Source organism: Gorilla gorilla, chromosome 9 (assembly GCF_029281585.2).
Source record: "Gorilla gorilla gorilla isolate KB3781 chromosome 9, NHGRI_mGorGor1-v2.1_pri, whole genome shotgun sequence".
Lineage (NCBI taxonomy): Eukaryota > Metazoa > Chordata > Mammalia > Primates > Hominidae > Gorilla > Gorilla gorilla.
This window is the reverse complement of record NC_073233.2, coordinates 42,769,309-42,788,139: the sequence shown is the minus strand read 5'-3', so window position 1 is coordinate 42,788,139 and position 18,831 is coordinate 42,769,309. Positions and strand designations below refer to the sequence as shown.

Genomic DNA, 18,831 nt, shown 5'->3' with positions numbered 1-18,831 from the left:
GAACAGACACTTCTCAAAAGAAGACATTTATGCAGCCAAAAAACACATGAAAAAATGCTCAGCATCACTGGCCATCAGAGAAATGCAAATCAAAACCACTATGAGATACCATCTCACACCAGTTAGAATGGCAGTCATTAAAAAGTCAGGAAACAACAGGTGCTGGAGAGGAATTGGAGAAATAGGAACACTTTTACACTGTTGGTGGGACTGTAAACTAGTTCAACCATTGTGGAAGTCAGTGTGGCGATTCCTCAGGGATCTAGAACTAGAAATACCATTTGACCCAGCCATCCCATTACTGGGTATATACCCAAAGGACTATAAATCATGCTGCTATAAAGACACATGCACACGTATGTTTACTGAGGCACTATTCACAATAGCAAAGACTTGGAACCAACCCAAATGTCCAACAATGATAGACTGGATTAAGAAAATGTGGCACATATACACCATGGAATACTATGCAGCCATAAAAAATGATGAGTTCATGTCCTTTGTAGGGACATGGATGAAAGTGGAAATCATCATTCTCAGTAAACTATTGCAAGGACAAAAAACCAAACACCGCATGTTCTCACTCATAGGTGTGAATTGAACAATGAGAACACACGGACACTGGAAGGGGAACATCACACTCTGGGGACTGTTGTGGGGTCGGGGGAGGGGGGAGGGATAGCATTAGGAGATATACCTAATGCTAAATGACGAGTTAATGGGTGCAGCACACCAGCATGGCACATGTATACATATGTAACTAACCTGCACATTGTGCACATGTACCCTAAAACTTAAAGTATAATAATAATAAAATAAAATAAAAAATAAAAATAAATAAAGTATCCAGTATCATCAGCTGTGTTTCCATATGTATTCCTTATACATGCATAAAGAAACTGGAAGAATACCCAATAAGCTACTGTTACTAATACTTATCTTTAAGGAAAAGAGAATGGAAAACTGGTTTCTGGGATACAGGGGTGGAGACTCTACTGTATACCCTTGCTATATGTGTAAAATTTTTGAACCATGTCAAAACAATCCTATTCAGAAACAAATTTTTAAGATTCTGAAGTTAATAACCACCACCAAGATTACCGCAGCATGGCCAGAAGCCTGAGAAAGAATCGCAGGAGTAAGTCCCTACCAAGGGCACGACATCAGGAAGTAGGGTTGTGTACCAGCTAACAGAGAATCCCACAAGTCCTGGGAATCCACCAATCCAGACCTGCCTCAAGCTGGTAACCCAAGAACCCTTGTTCCCAGGACTAGAGAGAGTGAAGAGATGAGGAAAGGGGGCCAGGAGTCCCCAGCAGTGCTGGCTAGGCCAGCCTGTGAGCAGACTGTGGCTGAGTCATGTTACAAATCTACAATCCATGTCTATACTCTGTTTATTCTGCTTGCATTGGTTTATAAGGAAAGAATGCTTCTGAAGAAAACCTCTATTCTTGTCTCAGCTGAATTGAGAGAAGGGGATTTTCCACACCTCTGTTCCGATACACCATCTCCAGTGGAACTTGGCAGGTGCTTCCTCACTTAAAAGCTACCTTCCCCCCACCAAAAAAAGAGGAACTCAGAGTGGAGACCCCACTCATTAATTCTTTGAATCTTAGCCATTTACTGAAAACATAATGTTATGTGTTAGACATGGTTCTGGATGCTAGAAGAAAAGTATGAAACAGAGCTCAATGATTTCTCCTGGGCCCTATGAGAGAGTGATCTGGGCCACTCTCTTATAGGGCACAGGAGGTTCATCTTACCCAAAAGATGACAGTAAAAAATATCAAGGCATTAGATACCTAGGCCAAAATCACAATGGGACAATTCACCCTGTAGCCTGACTTACTTTTACCAATTTAATTTGTAAAGAACAAGAAAGAAGAGAAAAGCTGGAGAGAGACAGCCAAATTAAAGAGGCTGTGGTTTGTGGTTCCCTAGATGCAGGAAAGATGAAAATCCCGATTCCTAATACCTAGGCCATAAGCTCCTTTGAGGCTCAGGCCTAGAATCTGGCAGCCTTCCTTCCGCTTTTCCCACTCTATCCTAGGGTTGCTGCCCTGTCAACAGAAACGCAATTACTTGTTAGAACAAACAATCATCATCATCATAATGAATAATAAACAAATTGCTCCTAGGATGGAACCCAGCATTTTTTCTCCAATTAAACTTTATTGAGCACTTGCTGGGTGCTGGACACCACTGTCAACAATGTAGGCGTTCCCACATTTAAGCCTAAAACAGAACTGTAAGCAGCAATAATATCCTCAATTTTAATATACAAGGAAACTGACCCAAGCAAGCACAGGCCAGAGATAACAAGTGTCTTGTTGAGATCAGGGAGCCCAGAGCTGCCTGGCTCTGCATCCTGGCAGCCACTTAGTAGCTGTTGTTAGCAATGACCCAGGAAAATTCACTGGTTTTTCATACTTCAGTTTCCTCACCTAGAATGTGGGGAGGATAAGGATACCTACTTCACAGGATTACTGCACAAGTAAAATGGGTTAATCCTCATCAAATTGCTAGAACGCTGCCTGGCCCACAGCAAGGCTTGGCAAGCATGAGCTACTATGATTTCACCCAGGACTCTCAAGCCCTGGGTCTTGAAAACTCCAGGCCACTGCTTCTCGCATCTTCCTACAAGTATAACCACACCAGCATTTCCTACACCGGGATTGCGGACCCAGGAGAAATTCATAAAGCAGGTAATATGTTAGGTAGGGCCAGACCAGCTGATGAAAGGATAAGAAGGTAGGAAGGTGGAGGCAGAGCTTTGGAGAAAAGAATTGCTGGGACGTGTAACCGACATGAAAGCAACCCCTCAGCCTCAGCAGCCCCCATATGCCATCTGTTTCACATATTGGACTTCCATGCCTGGTTTCATTTGAAAACAGAATTCTGCTGCTACCAACCACCACCACAAGCCACTGAGCTAGAAAAAGGGAAGCCGGGAGCTGAGGGTAATGTGAAGGGGACACTTACATGGGGCCTGACCAAAATGAGAAACTGGGCGTGAAGTTCAGCTAGAAGCCAAAAGGAGCCATAACAGGGGGAACAAATGGGGAAGCACTGACTGGTCTACATTATCTCACCCTTTCTCCCTCCCAGGCTGACCAGCTGAGACACCACCCCAGTTGACAGGATTTCCTGTTATTACACAGACCTGCGATCTCACGCCTCACCGTCTTGTCAACTCAACTTCCCACTTCTGTGGGCTTAAAGGTAAAGGAGGCATTACTAAAAGCTGGAATCAAGCTGGTGGAGAGGCGCAGGGACAGCAGGATGGCAGCAGAGTGGGCAAGCACGGAAGTGACAGAGGGAAATCACCCTGGACGGAGTCAGTCTGCCTTGCACACAGAGAAAGACCCAAGGCGGCAAAATCCCACTGCTTGTCCCAACTCTCTTCCCACATGAGGTTAAAGACGATGAGGCAGCTTGCAAGAAGTGCTGCAGGTTAGCCAAAATGAGTTGGAATAACCATATCAGTAGTTAATATTTCTGCGCCATCTGGCAAGTAGGGTTTGCCCCAAGTTCTCTGGCCCTGCACCCTGGCCCTTTGGTGAGATCTGCCCAGACCGCCTCAAGATCCAGGAACAGCAGGGGTCCTCCAGAGTCCTGTGCCCAATGCTGTAGCTGGTCAGTGCCCATCTAGCCTGACTGCTGAATGCTCTGAAATCACCCACCTCACTTCTGCAATAGGATATGTTTCAAGGAGGCAGCTTCTCTTAAGCAGGAACAGATAGAAAGGCCCCCTCCCCTTCTCTGGTCCATTCCATGGGAGCCCATGGGAGGTGGTGTCCTTGACTCAGGACATGGAGTACTCACACACTTCGGGTGTCTGCATCCTAGTGGGTGGCAGTGGGAATAGTGAGAAACATGGAGGAAACCGACAAAGAGCATTTATTGAGCTCCTAGTTATGTGGCACACTATGCTCGGCAGTCTGCACACAGAATCTCAAATTCTCCAACAGCCTCACAGGTAGGAGTGTATCCTCATTTTGCAGATAAGATCGATGCTCAGAGCTTTGCCAGGGGCCATACATTGGTAGATCCCAACTCAAATGGAGGCCAACCTAATCAGGCAGTGGTACCCCCCATGCCACAGGGGCAGGCGGGCAAGGAAGGGAGGCAAGTGAGTGTGTACTGTAAGGACCAAGAAAGTCCCTCTAAAGCCAGCAGCCAGGCCTCAGCTCCCCTGACAGGCTCCACACCAGACCGTGAGTCCAGTGCCCAGATCTGACCTTTCCAGAGAGGCCGGAAACCTGGAGTTCTAGGTGAGATGTCCAGATTTCTAAACAACTTTTAGGCCAAATCACATGCACCAACCCCATGGGTTTCCAATCTGCCATTTCTAACAACCCTTCTTAACCTGAAAGCCAAGTCTGTTTCTCAGCCACAGCAGGTACAAGGTAGTAACACATCATCAGGCAGAGTCACCCAGACCAAGAAGAGCCCTCATCTTAATCCCTCCAAAACTAGGCTCCTCAGAAGGGCAATGCCCCCCTTACCTCATGATCTATTCATGAACCTATGTCCAGGTACATCAAGCCCAAATCTGGATAATGCCAGCTCTGTGTGGCTCTTGCAGCCCACTTACTAAGGGTTTAAGCATGTGGGAGGCTTGGGTTCAAATCCCAGCTCAGGCACTTACTGGCTACATGACTCTGGGTGAGTTATTCCACCTCCCTGTGTCTGTACTTCCTCCTTGTAAGACAGGGATACAGTATCTATCTCACAGGGTGTGGGGAGTTTTAAAAGAGTTGACACATATGAAGCACTTGGAACCTGGCATATACTAAAGGCTAAGCAAGTGTCTGCAGTTATCATTACCTCATGGCATCAGGCCTGGGACTGGTCTGTGGCATCAGCCTGTGAGCTGGATCCAGGCTCACCTTCCTCCCGTCCCCTCCCAGCTCTCCCCTCCTACAGTGGGTTCCCCTCTCTTACAGTCAACACTCTGTTAAAGAGATGGAAAAATCGGAGGTGGATTTCCCTTTGGGTTTCAGGCAACCAACTGACTCAGAAGGAAGATATTTCAACTCAGACCTGTCAGAGATCAAACACAATTCTTGGAACCTCCTCTTTCCTTGAAAATCTCTGGGGTTTTCTTCACACCACCTCCCCCCTCCCAAGAAGAACAGAAGCAGGGTGGTTGGAGAGAGAAGGAAAATGTGCGTTTCCTGTCTTGGGCCGGCTGCAGATAACTGATCTCTGGTTTCCGGAAACTTCATCTCTGAGCATTTATTTCTGCAGAGAAAAAGTCCTCCCAGGGAGTTTGAGGAGGCGGGAGGGCATGGAGTGAGTGGTGGTGGCAAGAATGTTAGATCCTCAACTGCCCTTTCTGCCTGCTCCCACTTCTGATTTCAACTTGGATATCATTTTCTCCTAGGTCTAATTATGTGCCCATCCTCCACATGCCCCCAGCACTCCAGATTCCACCATCATCCCTCTAAAAGCGTTGCCTGAGAACTACCTGCCCAGTTCCTCTCTCATTCTGCTGTAAGATCTTCAAGACACAAACCACCTACTCAATGACCACCCCAGTATACAGCCCAGTACTGGGCAGAGCACTCCACATTTATTCAATAAATAAATCAATGAATCAATGGCCCCTCCTTCGACACACACACCCCAACACTCAAAGACTGAAAGCACTTATAAGAACATTGGCAAGCAGGTTCTTCAAAGAACCAGCAAACATCAATCTTGCTTTTTTCACACTTTTCTAATTCTTCTCGGTTACATAAAATCAGTGGGAGAGTTGGCAGAAAAGACTGTTTAGGGAGAGTGTGCTCTTGTGTCAGCTTAGCTGCTCTTGTTCTTGGAAGGGCTCATGAAACCCAAACCTCTAACCCAGACTTTTCCTCGCTGCCAAAATGCAGCCACATCAGGGGTGAGGCTGGAGAGGGGTGTTAAAAACCGCACTAACACCCCATTGAGAATTCAAAACAAGAAGACTCCCAGAATCAGCCCGAACTCTGGCAGATGGAAATTTAGGGAAGCCAGAATTGTTGATTGGGATGCCTGGGGATTTAGCTAGAATACGTCTATTCTGAAAGGTCATTTTCTTGCCTTGAGAGATATTACAATGTGCAAGCTGTGCCTCCTAAGGCAGTTTCAATAGGAAATATTCTGATTTATGGTTTTCATATCAATAGACCATGTGCCCTGACTTTTACATGGGACAACATTGGCTGCTATATTGAGGTGAGACATTTCTGATGGATTTCTTTTTTTTTTTTGAGACAAATTCTCTCTCTGTCCCCCAGGCTGGAGTGCGGTGTGGCACGATCTTGGCTCACTGCAACCTCTGTCTCCCAGGTTCAAGCGATTCTCCTGCCTCAGCCTCCCAAAAATAGCTGGCTGGGATTACAGGCGCACACCACCACACCTGGCTAATTTTTGTATTTTTAGTAGAGTCAGGGTTTTGCCATGCTGGCCAGGCTGGTCTCAAACTCCTGACCTCAGGTGATCCACCCACCTCGGCCTCTCAAAGTTCTGGGACTACGGGGTGAGCCACCGCACCTGGCCTGACAGATTTATTCTTAAAGGGTGGAGAAACCTGTCTTTGGATCCAATACTGTGTTTTAGAATTTGACCATCCTCAGTCCCAAGTTCTTCCTCATAATTACTTCAAAGTCTATCTGCTAACATTTAAACTAGAGTCTATTTTCAAAGACATGTCTTAAATGGAAAGGCCACTTATAATAATGACTGCATTACAAGACTCAGTTACATAAAACATCTACCTTCCTAGTCATCCTTTGCATTGGCTACTATTTAAATAAATTTGTATTTCCCAGGTACATACTAACTCTACAGATAGAAAGTGGCTGGGGTGGCTGGGATGAGTGACCCAAAGAATCTGATTTAGGCTTTGATTCCAGACTTGGATACTCCATCAAAAAGTTTATTACCATTTGGGTTCAGTAGAATGGAGAACTGAGAAAGTCATTTCCTCTTGTTCTTTTCTCTGTGGAAAGGAGAAACAGCTGGCTCTCCTTGTAAGAACTTAGCCTTACCCAAACTTCAACTCCAGGCACCACTCTTTGAGGATTCTGTCCCAGACTCTCTAGTTCAAAGTGAGCTCACCTCATCCAAACTGCTGGAGAAGTTTTTTCTGAGACAGGATCTTGCTCTGTTGCCCAGGCTGGAGTGCAGTATGCATCATCACGCCCAGCTTTTCATTTTATTTGTATTTTTTGTAGAAACTGGGGTTTCATTAAAGCTCATCTCAAACACTTGGACTCAAGCGATCCTCCTGCCTCAGCCTCCCAAAGAGCTGGGATTACAGGTGGGAGCATGACACCTGGCCTGGAGAGGGTTATACACAGCACTATTCATGGGGCAATTCATCATGTCGGCCTGTGTTCTCATGCATCGTCTCACCCATTATGTATCACTTTACTATTTCTTAACTGTTCACAGTAATAAGAATCATATGGCTAACATTTATTAAACCTTTATTAAATTACCAGACCCTGTGCTAAGGATGCTTTTAGCATTATCTCAACCCTCCCAATGACCATGAGGTTAGTGCTATTATTATCCTCATTTCATAAAAGACAAAACAGACTTAGAAAAATGAAGTCACTTTCCCAAGGTCACACAGCTAGCCCAATCTTGATCCCTGGTCTCTCTGAATCCAGAAACTGCTCTCTTCGGTTAAAAATTTCCATTAAACTTAGCACAAATCCTCTTGCATATAACAGGACTGTCACAACTGAAAAATGGGCTGAAGAATTGAGGCTTCTCTGTTTGCACATCTCTTTCTGACATCCCTACCATCCTGTGCCCCACCCTCTCCACCAGTCCTGCCTCAACCATGTTGAGTTGATAGATCTGTTCTGCAAACAAGTCTTCCAAAAGGAAAATCAAAGCCCAAGTGTCTACTTGAATGTAACCAGAGAGCAGCCTATTTCAGTGTTTAAGATGCTGGAGTAAAGTCAGCTGTGTTTACCTCCATACAGGCACTTGCTGATGTGGGAGGGCTAGCTTCACTCAACTTGAGACATCCAGGTCACGTCAATGCCTGGGAGATACTTCACATCCTCAGTTATATTCTGTGTCTCTGATGTGAAAGCCTATCTCCATCCTCTGGCCTTCTCTAAAATAGTGTGGCTAGAATGCAAGGTACAGAAACATGGGGAAGGAAAGCTCTGATTTTTTTTTTTAAGCTTTGGCTTATTCTGGGCTCAATTTACATCTGGGCACATAGTTTCAAACCTCAACCATATGTATCTCCCACTAGTCTGAAAAATCACTCAAGACACAGAGGAACATCTAGCAGCCCTAACCCCAACACTGGAAAGGAGGGCTGGGGGAGTGTCATGCTCCTCATGATGAGTGTTAGTCACAGGATGTGATAAGAGATGGGCTCACAGAGACCTCGGGAAAGGAACGATGGCAGAAAAAAAGATCAGGAACCATCAACTTAATCCTTCTCCCAACATAAGACCTCTCTTTCTGACACTACAATATAGTGCAAAGAACAAAGGTGTTGCTATGAGTCCCCCGAAAATTTATATGTCAAAGCCTTAACCCCCAATTTGATGGGATTTGGAGATGGGCCTTTGAGAGATACTTGGGTTTAGATGAGGTCATAAGAGTAGGGCCCACATGATTAGTGTCCTTATAAGGGACATCAGAGAGCTCTCTGTCACCATCAAGTGCAAAAGAGGTCATGTGTACACACAGTACACATCTTCCAGTCGGGAAGAGGGCCATCACCAGGAATGGAAATGACCGGCACCTTGATCTTGGACTTCCCAGCCTCCAGAACATTGAGAAATAAATTTTTGTTGTTTAAGTCATCCAGTCTATGGTATTTGTTATGGCAGCCCCAGTAGACTACTACAGGTATCTAAGTCAGAAAGGAGTTCAAATCCTTTTGCCACTGCTCATTGCTGTGTGACTTTTATTTAATTTCTCTAATGCATGATTTTCTCATTTATCAACTACTCATAACAAAGGGCTGTGGGGAGGGTTGAATGTGTTGATGGAGGAGAAAGGCACCTAGCATTTTCTGGGACTCAACACTCTGAAGCAGCAATGCCTCCCCAATGCATGCAATGGCTGGTATTATAAAAGGGCAGCTTCTTGGCCATATTCAATCCACAGATGTGTTGGCCTGCACCAATGTTTGAGGAAATTTGGATTATTTACCAACATTTAAAAGTCAGAAAATTTACATAAACATCTCAATTTCCAGTTCTTCTTGAAAAGTAAGAGATGTATCAGTGGGCCTGTGTTCTACCAGGGTAATCCTCTTTTGACAGAGGGCACGATCTCACTGCCAGGCACCCACGCCAGCTTCACCCATTCAGAAGACCTGCTTGGTACCGGAAGTCTTTTGAGTTAGCAGTCCCTGGGCTACCTGGGCTGGTGAAATCTGGCTTGACCTGTACCTCTCCCAGCTGTCCACAAACAGAGCTTTTAAGTACAATTTCAGGATCAGCCTCCCAAAGTGAAAAACAATTAGCACATTCCTGAGTCACTGTTTTATTTATTTATACTTCTATTGTGAACTAAAGAACCTCATGGAAAGGCCAGAATTTTAGTTCTTGGAGAAAAATGAAACTTTGCAACGTGTGTGTTGGCTGACCCCACTTTGCCCCTGTCACTCAACTTCTTGGGGCCTCAGTTTCCTCCTTTGTGAAATGAGGCCTTGGGCTAGATATCTTTTGTCTTTTTCCATATTTATGTAAGTATCATGTGAAATTCAAGAACATGGATGGAAATTTAATACAATTCTAAAGACTTTAATGAAAGTAGAGCTCTTAAAACATCTCAATGACCTTAATGCAGGCCTTAACCAACAGTAAACAGGACCAGAACAATGGACTTGTTTATTGTTCTGCCCACTCCAGGGTTGGGTCTTTAGCCTTGAAGTTCTGCACTTAACATATCCAGAAACAAATGAATACCAGGACATGAAAAGACCTGATGGAGGCCAGGCACAGTGGCTCACGCCTGTAATCCCAGCACTTTGGGAAGCTGAGGTGGGTGGATCACGAGGTCAGGAGTTCAAGACCAGCCTGACCAAGATGATGAAACCTTGTCTCTACTAAAAATACTAAAATTAGCCAGGCATGGTGGTGGGCACCTGTGATCCCAGCTCAGGAGGCTGAGGCAGAGAATTGCTTGATCCCAGGAGGCAGAGGTTGCAGTGAGCCGAGATGGCGCCACTGCACTCCAGCCTGGGTAACAGAGCAAGACTCCGTTTAAAAAAAAAAAAAAAAAAAAGACGTGATGGATCGATCTCCTGTCCCTAGAAGATCCTGGTGCTCTGAGCCCTGCCTGACTTGCTGCTCTCATTTCACCAAAACATAGACCTAACTGCACAACTACTCAACTTCTGGTGCTCTATGCACATGGATGGGCCTTCTTTTGGTTCCTTGCTCATTGCAACCAGAGGAACTTTGCATGCGCAGTTTCTACCAACTGGAGCCCTGTTCACCTAGGTAATTTCCATGGATGTTTCAGATCACAGCAGCAGCATCACATCCACCATTCCTGGCCTCCTTGACAAAAATCAAGTCATTTTAACATATGCTTTCATCGCATCAGCTGTGTTGGAGTAGCTGTCTTAGTTGCACTTTTACATTTCACATGTGTGGCTAGTTGACTAATGATTCTCTTCCCAATGAATATAAATTCCAGGAGGGCAGGTTCCATGTCTGCCTTTGGTCCTTGCTGTCTCTCCAGTGCCTGGCCAACAGAGACGGACTCAAATGTTTGCTGGTAAGTCACTTAGTAAAAGGAAGAACGCAATAAAACCCCAAGCAGTCTGGTTCCAACAACTAAGCTGAATTGCCTATTATGGTGCCTAATGGTTAGGAAGGGCGCAATAAATGCTTACAGAATAAATGACAGCTGCCATCTATCAACTCTCTACCCCTTCCCCTACAAAACACACTACATACTGAACAAATGATTCTCTATGGATCAGAAGTCTAGACAGACACAGGTCTCAGAACGGAACAGCCATGAAAGCAGCATAGCTGACAGAAGAAGCAATAAGAATCAAGCAGGAAAAAAAAAAAAACCCTTAAGGCTCCTAAGGCGGTAGCCCCTATGCCCCTGCTCAGGTTTATAGGGGAAAATGGCACCAAGTCTGGCCTGCCACATACCTGATGTTTTCGTTCAGGGCATAGAGCTCGTTGCTTTGCAAGCCACCCCCTTTGAAAACGTTGATCACGGCAGTCTGAACGCTACAGGAAAAGAGAATAACCCCTGGTTAGAGAATCTCCCTTCTTGGGCCATTTCAATAGCAGCTCAGGGCTAAAGGTGTGTGGAGTGACCAGGAAGTTCATAGCACAAACCTGGCCAGACTCTCCATCCATCCTCCATTTCCTCAGTGTCCTCGGAGAGAAAGGAAGACCAAAGCCGAAAGGACTCAAAAGCAGCCCCCGCTTTCTTGCAAGCCGGCAGGTCTTCCTCCCTCACCTCGCTGGCGGCCCTGCTGGTGCAGCCACAGTCAAAGGCAGCCATCTGATCGCAGGAAACTGCATGGGCCTGGGAGATTCCAAATGGCATTTCCTGCAAGCAGAAGCTGACCCATGCCTGCGGTTCTTTCACAGCCACTGTCTTCACAGGGAAGCTTGGTGGCCTTGAGCTAACATGAACCGGTAAGTCCTTTCCTTTTTAACAGCACTTTCCTTGGAAGAATTTCTCGCAGGCCAGCCTTACAGGCCCCTCATATTTCCACTCCTGTGAGGTGTACCGGCAGTAGAGTTAGTTCCTTGAGAGGCCACATCAGGGCTTACTCCACAGCCTCTGGGACGACAGCCCAGTGTTTCAGCAAAGGAGCTGCTTACAATCTTATCTATATTAAGGGCCCTGGCCTTTCCTTTAAAGAACAGGGATCCATTTAACACCAAAACATTTTGGAGCCCCCTCTCTCCATCCCTATCATCAGAGTCCTGCTTTCTGTGTCCATTCATTTAAAATATCCATAATGGGCTGGGCACAGTGGCTCACGCCTGTAATCCCAGCACTTTGGGAGGCAGAGGCAGGTGGATCACTTGAGGTCAGGAGTTCGAGACCAGTCTGGCCAACATGGTGAAATCCCATCTCTACTAAAAATACAAAATCAGTCAGGTGTGGTGGCACGCACTTGTAAACCCAGCTACTCAGGAGGCTGAGGCAGGAGAATCGCTTGAACCTGGGAGGCAGAGGGTGCAGTGAGCCAAGACTGCACCACTGCACTCCAGCCTGGGTAACAGAGCAAGACTGTCTCAAGAAAAGAAAAAAGAGAAAAGATCCATAACGATCCAAACTACAAATAATTCAGTCATGCTTCAAAATAATGATGCATTTAATTACTCCAAACAGTGTCTGCAAAGATTTGAAAAACAGTAGCCCACAAGCATATAAGACATAGTGCTGATTCAGTCTGCTCAATTCTTGGTGCACAAAAGGTTGGCTAGACACCTAACAAAACTCTGTGCCTCCTCTTCCAAGCACCTGTGGCTCACAGGTCTTCATAATCTTGGGTTTATGCCAATCATTTAATTTTTCACAGACATGTTTTATCTTCCCAAGTGGGAAGTAGGTTACTTAAGGTTTCTTATAAAAGCCCACTCTCGGATAGGCTGACAGTTTCAGGTGTGACTAATGCGCATGAAAGTGACCGTAAATTCCAGTGCAACTGTCCCAGTCTGGTAAACTGACTCTAACAGGCCAGAGGCTCTCAGTGGTCTATTTTCTGGCTACTGAAACAAAGAAAGCTAACAGACACACTGGATATTAAAAAAACTTGCTCTCTTGGCCAGGTGCAGTAGCTCACACCCATAATCCCAGCGCTTTGGAAGGCTGAGGTGGGAGTGATCCCTTGAGGCCAGGAGTTCAAGGCCAGCCTGGGCAGTATAGTGAGACCCCCCCCCCCCCCATCTCTTTAAAAAAAAATTGCTTTTTTAATTAGCTGGGTGTGGTGGCATGTGCCTGTAGTCCCAGCTACTCGGGAGGCTGGGGCAGGAGGATCGCTCGAGCCCAGAAGTTTGAGGCTGCAGTGAACTATAATTGCACGACTGCACTCCAGCCTGGGTGACAGAGTGAGACCCTGTCTCTAAAAAAAGGAAAAAAAGAAAATTTGCTCTCGTCATTATTTACCCCCATAATCACGGCCTTCCCAGAATCAGCAGAAGCTCAGTCAGCCCCCGGATGCCTCCCTCCCTGCCATGGCCCTTGGCAGCCCTCCACCCCACATCCTGCGGCCTCCTTCACCTGTTCCAGGCTGAGCTGGAGCTCAGCTGCAGAGCCTGCCGAGTTGCTTGGAATCGGGGAAGGTCGCTGAGCACGGGGGAGCTCATGAAGCGCGGTCTAGGCCTGCGGAAGGAGCCCATCTTGTGGAACTCGATGGGTAGAATGGGAGCGAAGCCGCGGGTCATAAGTCCTGGTGACAGTTCAGCTTCACCTCTAGGACCAGAAGGTTCCTAATGCCCTCGGAAAGGGCTTCTCCAGGGGCTGCCTTCAGGCCCTCAGGCTTTCTTAAAACCACAAATGTAGCCAACACCTGAAAAGAGAGGGCAGCTTTTATTGAGAACTCCTGGCCTGAGAACACCTCTTAGAGGAAGTTGGCTGGGACTTTCCAGCCTAACTACCCCGAAAACAACTGCGGGACCCAGCAATAGCATCTATTCCCTGGCAGGTTCCCATTCACAAGTTTGCACAGGGCTCTTTTCGGTTGTAACAGTGTGGTCACCCTCAAGTGGCAAGACAGTGACAATGGGGCCAGCCTAAGGCCAGTCCTGCAGAACAATGATTTCTAAGCTGTGCTAGACTCTGGTTCCAATATGCACCCATCGGTTTGGGCACTGCCTGGGTTCCTGTGGCCCACGATGTTGTGCAGTAAGAGATGGATTTTTAAAAAATGTCTCAAGGAGGACACAAGAGCTCCTCATCCTGGCATTGATGACCATCCATGATATGCCCTTACCATGCCAGTCTGCATATATTGCTCAGTTTTTCTCAACGTATCAGTGACTCTTCACTCAAGCACATCTCACCTTCCTTTACCTGCTGTTCCTTCACTCATTTCATCAGGACACGAGTGTTTGCTATTTATTAACCACTGTGAGTTGCAGAACATCCAAAGATTTCTAAGACCAAATCCCTGCTCTCAGGGTACTCAGTCTATGGAGAAGATAACTGTCTTTTCAAGTATTCACTCATGCAATAAATATTTATTGAGCAGCTACTATGCATAGCCACTCAGGCACTGGGAGATATAAGATGGCTCCAGAGGCCCTGGTGCCCTGCACCGTGGAGCTCGCAACCAGCAGGCACTCTTCTATGTCATGCACAGTCCTTCCCCCACACTTTTGCTCATACCAACTACTCCTCTTGCCCAGAATTCTCTTCCTTTTTCCCTCTGCTTATTTAAACCCAACTCGCCCTGCAGGGTTGGGTTCAAGGACACTGTCCCCTTGTAGCAGTTGCTGGGAGACTTTATGGCTTCGCGGTTAAAGGCAGTGGCTTCAGGTTTGAGTCTTAACTTGGCCACTCCCAAGTTGTGTGACTTTGAACACACTGAGTCTGAAGTCCTCAGCTGTTACTAATGCCCACTTTCCAGGACTGGAGAGATGAAATGAGATCATGTGACATGGCTGGCAGAATGGCGGAGCCATGGGCCTCAAGGACTGGCTATTTCCATTCAGATGAATTTCTTTCTTTCCTTTACACCTTTGGACCTGTAATTTCAGGCTCTTATTCTTTAGTGACCCTAAAGTCTAAATGAATGACTTAAAAGGCGAGTATTAGAGTTCAGCAGAGTGAAGGACAAAAGGAAACACCACGAATCTCATAGTCACTTTTTACTTGACGATTTAGTAGGTTTAGCCCAGAAGTGTTTTCACTGCCATCTCTCTCACCAGCTAACTCTGCTATGTCCAAAAAACTAATGATGCAAGAAAAAGATATTCTAGCCTTAAGTCAACCTTCAGGTTGCCAGGGGAGAAGATTTTTGCAGCTCCAGCTGGTTAGCACTTGAAGAAGGGGAAACCGAAGTCTCACCTCCAAATCAAACATGCTGTTGTGGTCAGAAGAGTGAGTTAAGCCACTCAGATGGGCATGGAGGCAAGCCATCGAGAGGGCACGGGAGGTGTTAGCAGCTATCTGCAGGCAACAGGCATAGCAACAAGGAACTTGTAATACGAAGAGGCAGAAAAGAAATGGCTTGTCCTGTCTCTTAACTTTTTTCTTTTAAGGAAAGCAGACTTATGTCCTGTTTTCCTGTACAGTCTTTGCCCCTTCACCCCCTGCTCAGAATGAGTTCAACAGTTTTGTTAAACTTTATTAACAAAAGAAGCATAACAGGCTGTCAAGTTTCAGAAGGCCTCAGCAGCTTCATAAATGCCACTGCAACGTGGAAAGATCTACACAAACCAAAAAATGAGGTGATGAAGAAATAAAGCCACAGAAGGTCCTTCCATATCCTTAAATTGGCTAGCTTTGGGATTTAACTCACCCAGTAAAGGTCACACTACTAAGACAGGATCCATTTCGCTGCCATTCTTCAAATGGGCCTGCTAAATGCAATTCACCTGTGTAATTACAGGATCTTAACTCCCTTTATGAGGATCTTAAACAAGTTAATGGAGCTGCCTCTCATTCCATGGCACTGGTACAGGGAAGTAGAAAAGTGAGCAGAATGGATCGTTCCAGGTGTTTACCCACCACCTTCCTGCCGAAACATCCACTTCTCCAGGAAACTGTAAGACACTGAGGATCGCAGGCTGGCTCCTGTCCCCATCCACTTCTCAGTTAGTGTTCCCAGGCTGCCTAGTCCAGCAAAGCGCCTGGGCAGCCCCATCCACGCACTCAGCCTCTCTTAAATAAGAGTCATTTTCAGCCTACGACTGTGGCTCCCGCGGACTCAGATAAACTGCACAGTCACACACAACGAGTTGCCACTGACTCATTTTTCTCCTCCCGAATCCGCCACTCTCAATCCTGACAGCTGAAGAGAATGTGAAGCTGTCTTTGTCTCCACTGTTCCTACTGCCGGGCAAAGCCAAGAGACCTCCCCAGAGCAGCACAGGGAGGAAGGAGGAGGCCGTTGGGAGCATTGACAAGAGTGGCCTAAAGGGAAACGCTGATACACCCTGGGTTCACCTGCTACAGCACTGGCCCGGCAGGCGCAGGCCTGTCCTGACCTATATCTGACAAGTCAGAAAATGACAGAACAGACGGGGCCTTGGAGTGGGGCCAGTCCAGGTCCCACTGACAGATGACAAAGGTATAGCAAAGAAGCAAAGAAACACGTCCAAGGTGCTTGAGGCAGGAAGAGAGCCAGGACTGTGAGAGCTATTCCCCGACACCTGTTTGAGCATGTTCCCCAGCTCCCACCTAGGCCATTCTGCAAACTCCTTGAAGACAGGCATCGGGCTTTATTCACCTCTGTATCCTCAACACTAAGCTCACTGCTTAGCCTGAAATCCCAGCACTTTGGGAGGCCGAGGTGGGTGGATCACCTGAGGTCGGGAGTTCGAGACCAGCGTGACCAACATGGAGAAACCCCATCTCTACTAAAAATACCAAATGAGCCGGGCATGGGGCGCATGCCTTTAATCCCAGCAACTCGGGGGGCTGAGGCAGGAGAATCACTTGAACCTGGGAGGCAGAGGTTGCGGTGATCCGAGATCGTGCCATTGCACTATAGCCTGGGCAACAAGAGCGAAACTCGTCTCAAAAAAAAAAAAAAAAAGAAAAAGAAAAAGATGAAGGAAAAGAATTAAGAAGGCATTGGCTAGGCCGGGCACAGTCACTCACATCTGTAATCCCGGCCAAGGCAGGTGGATCACCTGAGGTCAGGAGTTCGAGATCAGCCTGGTCAATATGGCACAACCCTGTCTCTATTAAAAGTACAAAAATTAGCCGGGCATGGTGGTGCGTGCCTGTAGTCTCAGCTGCTCAGGAGGCTGAGGCAGGAGAATCGCTTGAATCCGAGAGGTGGAGGTTGCAGTGAGCCAAGATGGCACCACTGCACTCCAGCCTGGGCAACAAAGCAAGGCTTCTCTCTCAAAAAAAAAAAAAAAAAAAAAAAGGCATCAGCTGCCTGGCTGACATGAAGCCAAGCATTGTCACAATACATAAACTTACTCAACCCTCACAAAATACCAGTTGAGCTGGGCACAGTGGCTCATGCCTGTAGTCCCAGCACTTTGGGAGGCCAAGATGGGTAGATCTCGAGGGCAGGAGTTCGAAATCAGCCTGACCAACATGGTGAAACCCTGTCTCGACTAAAAATACAAAAATTAGCCGGGCGTGGTGGCGCGCCTGTAATCCTAACTACTCAGGAGGCTGAGACAGGAGAATCGCTTGAACCCAGGTGGCAGGGGTTGCAGTGAGCCGAGATCGTGCCACTGCACTCCAGCCTGGGCAACAGAGCAAGGCTCCATCTCAAAAAAAAAAAAAAAAGAAAGAAAACTTGAACATCAGAGAAGTTAGGTAACCTACCCAAAGTCACACAGCTAGTGTGTGGCAGATCATTGACTGGTGCCTCATTCTCCAGCCCATTCCCACTTTTCCATGCTACCAAACTCAGCCAGAAAACCAGAACTGAAGCCACTAAGTTAGGAACTAAATTTTCTATCAAAAGTTCAATCTCATGCCCCTGAGATAAATAAACTGGCATAAGGAACTCATGACCATATTTGATGGGGCAAGAGGAGTGGTGAGAAAGGATGAAAGGAGAAAGCACAGCTGCCTTAGACACCCACTCCCTACGAGCTGTGTGACCTTAATCAAGTTACTTGACTTCTCTGAGTCTCAAATTCCTCCCACATGAAATGACCCTGAGTGACTACCTGAGGGTTGGAGGAGGATTAAATGAATAAATATTTGTCAAGCACTTAGAACTGTACCTGGCAAATAAGTGCTACCTAAGAGCTCGTTCAATAAATAAAATCATGTTGTCGTAGTTATTTCTAAATTGCCAAGCCATGATAGCAGTGGGAATACAACAGCAGCTCCCTCTGCTTCTGGTGACTCAGTAGCGTCTGGAAATACTACACTGAGGAGCAGACAAGTCCTCTGAGCCGCCATCCCCATCACAGTGCACCCAGGCTTGCCTCCTTAGCCCTTTAATAACTCATGACCTTATTTACTGACCCTACATCTCTGTGTAGCAAGTTCCTCAGTTTGAAAGTGTTTTTCTACACATGGTGTGCTTCTAAGTCTTACCTCAGTCCTGTAAGGCAGATGGAGCAGACAGTCTGTCACAAATTAGGAAACTGAGGCCTGAGCAGGTGCCTGACTTGGCCAAGCCTGGAAAGCTGTCAGGTCAGGGATTCAGCCCCGGCCGGAAGTGTCCCAGACTCACGCCTGGCTCACTGTTGAGCCTGCCAGGAGATTCCTTTTTTCTTTTTTCCTATATATTTCAAAATATTTTCATTATGAAACATACTTTAAAAGTTTATACACACGCAAACATACATTTTAAATAATAATAATAGGCCAGGCATAGTGGCCCACGCCTATAATCCCAGCACTTTGGGAAGCTGAGGCGGGCAGACTGCTTGAGCCCAGGAGGTTGAGACCAGCCTGGGAAATGTAGTGAGACCCTGTCTCTACAAAAAATAAAAATAAAAATAAATTATTCAGGCATGGTAGTGTTTGCCCGTATTCTTAGCTACTGAGGAGGCTAAGGCAGGATGATCGCTTGGGCCCAGGAATTCAAGGTTACAGTGAGCTGTGATCATGTCACTGCACTCCACCCTAGGCAACGAAGCAAAACCCTGTTTCTATTAAAAAAAATAACTAATAAATAAATAATGATGAACTAGTACCTACTTAAGAAATAGAATGTTACCTTGGAAACTCTATGTG

At 46.4% G+C, this 18,831-nt stretch overlaps 1 protein-coding gene across 12 annotated transcripts in view; it reads right to left on the bottom strand.

The window, feature by feature from the left end:
- The window catches only part of PRR5L (proline rich 5 like), a 171,980-nt gene that overhangs the window by 50,682 nt on the left and 102,467 nt on the right, over positions 1-18,831 (bottom strand). For 9 of the 12 annotated variants that reach the window (XM_019036949.4, XM_055355541.2, XM_063711069.1 and 6 more), the window contains 2 exons: positions 13,228-13,516; positions 11,133-11,213 (listed from right to left, as the gene is read on the bottom strand). In XM_019036949.4, the coding sequence (XP_018892494.2) occupies positions 11,133-11,213; positions 13,228-13,391 (245 nt within the window). In that variant the 5' untranslated portion in view covers positions 13,392-13,516. Of the gene's footprint in view, positions 1-11,132; positions 11,214-13,227; positions 13,517-18,186; positions 18,374-18,831 lie in introns of all 12 variants that reach the window. The other 3 variants (XM_063711072.1, XM_063711071.1, XM_055355547.2) reach the window with 2 other exon arrangements.